Raw genomic sequence first — 7,148 nt, 5'->3', positions numbered from 1 at the left:
TAAGCCTTTCCAAACTGTTTTTCAAGGTGATTACTTCCTCCCTGAGCTCTTGGTTTTCTTGTTCAAGTTGACTCATCCTTCTCCGGCGACTGGCTCGAGTATTGTACTGGTGATTCAGTTTGACTATTGGAGGGAGAAGACACGTGTAAGTTTCTTGAAATGTAGGAACTTGTGCTTGAATGATGCATGATATGCATATGCAAAGTATGCGTTTTAATTTTTAAGAAACTCAAAAATTTATTGCAAATGTTATAGATACAAAATTTGGTATAAGCTGAACAAAAACCTCTTTTTATTAAACAATTGAGGGATTACAAAGGATGAAATACAATTTCAACGATCCTAAACAATACAAGAGGAAAACAACTAAGTTTATGAATCCTAAGGAATCTCATATGTAGAAGGTCCTGCTGCTCACTGATGCTTCCTTTTCTGCCTCTTTAGCTGAGTATTTTCGATCATAAGCTTGACGACAATTCCCTTCCAAGCACCTGAGGTGGGAGGTATGCTGGAGTATTCATGAAAAGGCTGGACTTTAGAGAGAAGTAAACCTTCTTGTTCCTCCTGTTTCTTCATAGCTTGTTGTTCCAAAATCTCAATCAAATCATCCTTCTCCTTTAGCTGCTGCTCCATCTCCATCTTCTTATCATTCAAGACATGGTACTTGCCTTCCCAAGTGTCTCTTTCCAATTTCAACCTATCCAAAATTTCTTGAAACTCTTCCCTATTCTCAATAGGAATGGTGGATGATGATGTTATAACATAAGGAAATGACGGTTTCTCAAGAGCATATGGCATCTTAAATTCATTGGCTTTAGCACAAACCCATCGGGTGTAGGGCTCAAAAGCAACATAATTATTTCTTCCTAATCGGTCTTTTCCTTTTCTGTGAATGTTGCGCCAAGCATGTATGATTCTATCCTTCAAACCGGAACTCTCTTCGTCATTGAGGTAAAAGAAACTTGACAACAGAAGGTTCTCGGGTTTATCTGCCATAGGATATCCTAACTGGCGTCTGGCAAGGATGAGGTTGTAGTTAATTCCCCCATGTACACCAATGAGAGGTACATTAGGAAATTCACCACAACTGTCAATAATTACTCCAACATCATAGGAGGGGTCATACCAATGTATACTCCCTTGATCAATGGACATGAACCTCTAAGACCATCTGAGCTTCTACGGATTCTCCCTGAAGAGCCTGGATCTGGGCAAGTGAGAAATAAACCACTTATATAGGAGAGGTGCACAACAAAGAATGGTTCCACCACCTTTCTTAGTCATGTGATGGATAGAATGGTAGGTATCTCCAAGTAATGTGGGTACTGGGTTACCAATTAAGAAGATTCGTATAGCATTAACATCTATGAAGTTATCAATGTTTGGGAAGAGTACAATTCCATAATTGAGTAGAGCAAAAATGGCTTCAAAGGCATCTCTACTATCTGCTTCTACAAAGATAAAGGCTTTCTCCAACAAGAATCTAGAGGTTAGACCTAGAATCCCTCCTTTTTTAGAGAAGTTGTCCTTCACAACAGACGTTTCTAGGTGAAGTGCTTCTACAATAGCTGCTGATGTAGGGGTCTTCTCTGAACCACTGAATGGTAATTTGTCAGAGACTGGCAAACCAAACCAATAAGAGTATTCTTCTAGAGTAGACATAAGCTTGTAGTCTGGAAATGTGAAGCAATGGTAGAGTGGATCATAAAATTGTACCAGTGTGTTGAGAACTCCATCTTCAACCTTAGTCTTCAAGATACCCATAAGTCTTCCATACTGAGCTCTGAAATCCTCTGGACTAACTATCATAGAACCAAGCTTCTTCAACTCTGTTAAGTCAAAACATTTGAAAGTGTATTTCTTGGTATTCCTCCTTCCCAGTTCCATTTTACCTATCAATATTTGCAAAAGAAAACTATTGAGTCTCTTGGTTTTTATGCAAAAAGGTTTTTTATGGATGCATGAATACATGAATGAATGTTTCACAAATACAGGTTTAGGATTTTGACATTAAGCATGGAGCCAAGGGTTTAACCATCCCACAATGTATGAACTAATAGGTTTATTTTGTACCTGTAGAATAAGGTTCTAAAATGGTCCCCAGAGTCATAAATCCATCTTTTGGATATTATCGGTTTAACGACTTGCTCGCAGACCAATAATATTCTCAAGAGAAACTCGTCTGAGTGTAGCATCGCGTAACAATTAACTCAGATCTTACACCTGAATAATCTCCGCACCACATCCTAAAAAGGCTTAGAGGGGTTGAAAGGGTTCTAAAGGTCCTCAGTTTCTTAGACTCCCAGATCAAAGATAATAATGCCACTACGATTTAATCGTAACAACAAATATTACCATCAAATGGGTCTCCACTGAGCGGGGTTATATCATATGTTAATCATGCTTAGGATTACTCCAGACATGTAACTTTGATTATACCACCATCCTATCTTATTTGTATTCTCTAATCCGGGTTAGGATTTTGTCACCACTTATAGATCTCCATAATGAAACCCAAGAAAACATATCAACAAATAATAATGAACACATATAAACAAGTTAGGTATCACCCACTTAATATTATTTCCCCAGTGAAGTCGCCATTTCTGTCGCGGTGACGAATCGGAGATCAAGCTATTGATTAGACTTGACTCATGAATCAAAATATCACCACCGAACTTTAATTTATCCAAGGGAAGGGGAAAATATTCAAAAATAACCCAATATGTATATGCAAGGTTATAAGATTAAACTTAAGCTAAGCAAAAAAGGGGAGATTCTAAAGGTGTCGGGGTGTGATATGAAAAGGGAAGGTATTAGCATCCTAATCATCTGTAGTACTCTACATGAACCTTTTAAATATATGTGTTTGGTTTAAAATTGTTTGCTATTTAATTAGGGAGATGACGAAAAGAACATATTTTTATTATTTGATGATTTGGAAAGACGTTGAGTCTTATGCCTACGTACCCGTTGTCATACGGTGAACTGACTTTGTGTGTTTTTGCTTTGGAAAGCAAATGTCGCGGATAGCAAGAGTCGCCATCGACTTTTCTTTTATCCAATAAGGAAAGGTGGAAAAGAACAGGAAACACCTTAATTAGATTTTGGGTTCGGGAGGTACATTATACAAAGGGAAGGTGTTAGCACCCTTTGTATCCATGGTTATCCATGGGCTCTTAATTGCTTGATCACTTATGTTTTTCTTGTCTGAAAAAGTGTGTGAGAGCTGTTTAGGAGATGTTTTGAAAAGAGAGTTTAACTTTGTAATGATTCTTGTACGAATGTATACAAAGTATTTATCTCGTTTAATTTTGAAAGCTGTTTAGAAAAATATAACTTGGCAATGATTCTAGTACGAATGTATACCAAGTGGTGATTTTCTAGTAGTTGCAAAGTGTGAGGTATGAAGAAATGTTTTAGGTTGTGAGCCAGCAATTAAGAATTATACCTACCCAAGGTCTTTATGGGTATTTCCTATCCTTAGGAGGGTAAAACTGTCCTTACTATTGAGGAGTAAGTAGTTTTATCCTTTGGATGTAAAGGGACATCGTAGGGTCATCGATTGGTCATTGAAGGCAACATTTGTAAGGATACCTTAGCATTCGAAGGGGCGATCATCATTTAACCGTAGGCTACATCGAAGGGTCATCGAGGGACAAAGATCGTATATTCGCAGGCAACATCCGAGGGACTATGGTTTACCTTATAGGGACATGATGATTTAATCTAAGGGTCTTTGCTAAGGGTATCCCCATATTCGCGGGACATGACCATACTACCGTAATACCGTAAGGCAACAAAGAGAGGTCCAAGATCACATATTCAAAGGCAATATTTTATAATCAATTAGGTAGTTGTAATCAATTAGGTAATTAGGATGAATCTCCATAAGGGTATCCCACAAATAAAGTGGAACACCTAGCAAGCTACCTTTTCCGGGAGTATGTGAGTCCTTTCAAAATTCAGCAAATAGGTCAGAATACCAAACAGGGTGCAATCAAGAGTTGCACCAAACAAAGAAATCACAACAGTAATAGTGTCGGGTATACAATGCATGATTATAATAAAACAGGTCAAATGAGAAAAGATCAAAACAGAACGAAAAAAAACAGCGACTGTCATGTTCGCTGCTGCCTCGCCTAGCGAAGGCTTAGCGAGCACTCGCTACAGGTTCGCTTAGCAATGTGCTAGCGAATGGCTGCGGGTTTTGAATTTTAGAACAGTATGATTCCAGCAAGTTTCACACCCTATGGCATCCATCATAGAAATTACATGGTTAAACGTTCAAGATATTCAAATATATTTAAATCCACAGGCAAAACCTCAAACATATTTATGAATTCAATTATGATATCACATGTAAATTAAGAATATAAAGCGGTAATAGTAATGCAAACCTGTTTGCAATTGGATTGCAACCTTGAATTGGCAAGTCACTCTTAGGGTTGGCGTCGGATTGAGTTGGGCGGAGATAACCTTGGTGCAAATGAGTTTCCTTCAGGGTTTCCTTTAGGGTTGCTCTGAATTCTCTTGGTTAGCCTCCAGGGTTTGCTGGGTTGCTTCCGTTAGGGTTTCTGTCCGTCTGCCTCTGTCTGTCCCGTTTGTGAATGAAGCTCTGCTATTTATAATGATATTTTTGTGATCTGATGGGCTCAGAATGAAGCCCAGAATTTTCTGGTATTCGCAAGCTTCGCTAGGCGAGTGGCGTAGCGAAGGGTTCGATGGGCGAAGGATTTGCTCGCCTAGCGAGCAAACCAGTTTAGGCCATTTTCTGGATTTGGCCACCTGTATGCTGGGTCTTTGTTCCCTTAAGATCAATGTCTTGAAAAATAAGTCGGAGTGCCTTGAAAAATGCCTTGTAATATTAACGGGCAAATTTTGGGGTATGACAGCTGCCCCTGTTCAATATTCTTGAACCGAGAGAGTTAGAATGGTGTGTACGCCCTTCGTGGTCTGGAGGTGGAAGATTATTGAACACTTAGAATGCCCCAGAAATTTGCACCTGTCAATTAGTCTTGATGGAGATGGGCTTCAAGATGCCATCCATGAGGTTTGATGAGGAGAGTTTCAGAGTGCGTCGTACATCAGACGATTTCTGAAGACATGGGTGTCATACCGGGTCATACGCTAGACCGTATAGTGAGTCATCCATTAGGCTGTCGACTTCGCTTGGGAGTCAGAGTGTGTCATACGCTGCTGGGGATAAGGGATCAGAATGGATCATACGCTAGATCGTATCTGAATAGCAGAATGAACCGTCCATTAGGCTGTATCTGGAGAGGTAAAGATCAGAATGGATCGTACGCTAGATCGTATCTGAGTAGCAGAATGAGTTGTCCATTAGGCGGGTGACTTCACTGAGGATGAAAAATCAGAATGGATCGTACACTAGATCGTATCCGAGTTGCAGAATGAGCCGCCCATCGGGCTGGATCTGAGTATGAAAGGGTAGTCGTACACTAGACCATGTTTCAGACTGTACCGTATGCTAGGTAGTATCGGGGGAATAAAGATCAGAATGGATCATACGCTGGATCATATCTGAGGGGATGAACATCCAAATGGGTCGTACGCTAGACCGTATTGGAACAGTTGGAGGAACTATACTTTAGGCTGAATCAGAATGAACCGTATGTTAGGCTATATCTGACAATATTGGTATATGTTGTATTTGCGATAAATGTCTGGGATGGGCTTAAAGATGCCACCATTAGAAGGATATCAGAGTACTTGTCCGAATGGATGTTCATGTGGATTATATCTGAAAGATGTAGATGTAATCAATAAAGATGTCTGTCTGAATGGATCTTTATTTTGACTGTATCCGGAGGATAATTAACCTGAAAAATAAAGTTAGCTCCATGCCATGTCATGATGCATGAGATATTTTATGCTTATGAAAAGAAAATGCGAACATTGTATGCATGCGTATGCTGTGAAATGATGTAATAAATGAATTATGTGTCTGAACAGTTTTTCCTGGCGACTCCACTGGGGAAAATAAATCCCAATCTTCTGGTTGGAGATACTTGTATTGATGACCCTTTCTTAGCTGGGGATACTTGATTTCTGTCTGATGGTAGAAATATTCAACGGAGACTGGCTGCGGATGGAAGAGATGACCAGTCCGTCTAGTGATGCCAACCTCTTCTGGGAAATAGCTGGTTTTTGTTGGGGAAAGGATTTGTAACCGGACTTGTTGGAAAGCATGGTTAGACCTTCTCCTCGACCCTAAAGTCTTTTAGTAATTGTTATTGCTATTTTATGCATGTATTTTCGGTAAACATCAATCATGTTCAAATGCATATATTAATTCGAATTAAATCAATGGACGTTTATGCAAACAAAACGGAGAGAGTAAAACAAAGCATCTTTTTGGAAATAAAATTGTATCGATTTTGAAAGAGGGCCTATAAACAGGCAATTTGAGTACAAGGAGACAGAAATCCTAGTAAGAGGAAATTGTCAAGAAAACAAAGAGAAAGCTATGCAGAAAAAGTCCTATTGATATTAGCTCCACTACTGTCATTATGTCTTCAAGCATCTCATCTCCTGCTGTCGGATGGAAGTGATTGACTTGTTCAGTCCCTTTGACTTGGATGAAGCTGACCGAGAACGGGACATAGTCATACGCTTTTATCCCTAATTTTTGCCTGGACCGCCTTTTCGGGTTTTCAGTCCACCAGGATACCCTTTTTTGCCCAAGCCGCCTTTTCAGGTTTCCGACTTGCCGGGTGTACATTTTTATATGTTTATCCCTAATTTTTGCCCGAACCTTTTTGGTTCGCCGGGATGCCCTTACTTTTGCCTAGATACGTCGACCTAGCGGGTCTCTTTTATGCGTAGTATTTTTTAACTATGTCTGCGTTCACGGGATGTGGGAAGTCTTCGCCATCCATTGTAGCAAGTATCATGGCTCCACCAGAGAATACCTTCTTAACCACAAATGGCCCTTCGTATGTGGGAGTCCATTTGCCTCTAGAATCACCTTGTGGTAGAATGATACGCTTTATTACCAAGTCGCCAATTTGATACACCCGTCTCTTGACCTTTTTGTTAAATGCCTGGGTCATGCGCTTCTGATATATCTGCCCATGACAAACAGCCGCAAGTCTCTTTTCATCAATCAAATTTATCTGATCGAG

General features: G+C 39.8%; 1 protein-coding gene across 1 annotated transcript; it reads right to left on the bottom strand.

Annotated features, from left to right (window-relative positions):
• Window positions 1-1,179: 1,179 nt before the first annotated feature.
• LOC127129410 (uncharacterized) lies at window positions 1,180-1,887 on the bottom strand. Its single transcript, XM_051058599.1, has one exon. It carries the CDS (start codon window positions 1,885-1,887, stop codon window positions 1,180-1,182), a length of 708 nt encoding a protein of 235 aa, XP_050914556.1.
• Between the last annotated feature and the right edge of the window lie 5,261 nt (window positions 1,888-7,148).

Source organism: Lathyrus oleraceus, chromosome 3, assembly GCF_024323335.1.
Source record: "Lathyrus oleraceus cultivar Zhongwan6 chromosome 3, CAAS_Psat_ZW6_1.0, whole genome shotgun sequence".
NCBI classification, from domain to species: Eukaryota; Viridiplantae; Streptophyta; class Magnoliopsida; order Fabales; family Fabaceae; genus Lathyrus; species Lathyrus oleraceus.
The sequence above is the reverse complement of the archived record's forward strand: the minus strand, read 5'-3'. Positions and strand labels throughout refer to the sequence as shown.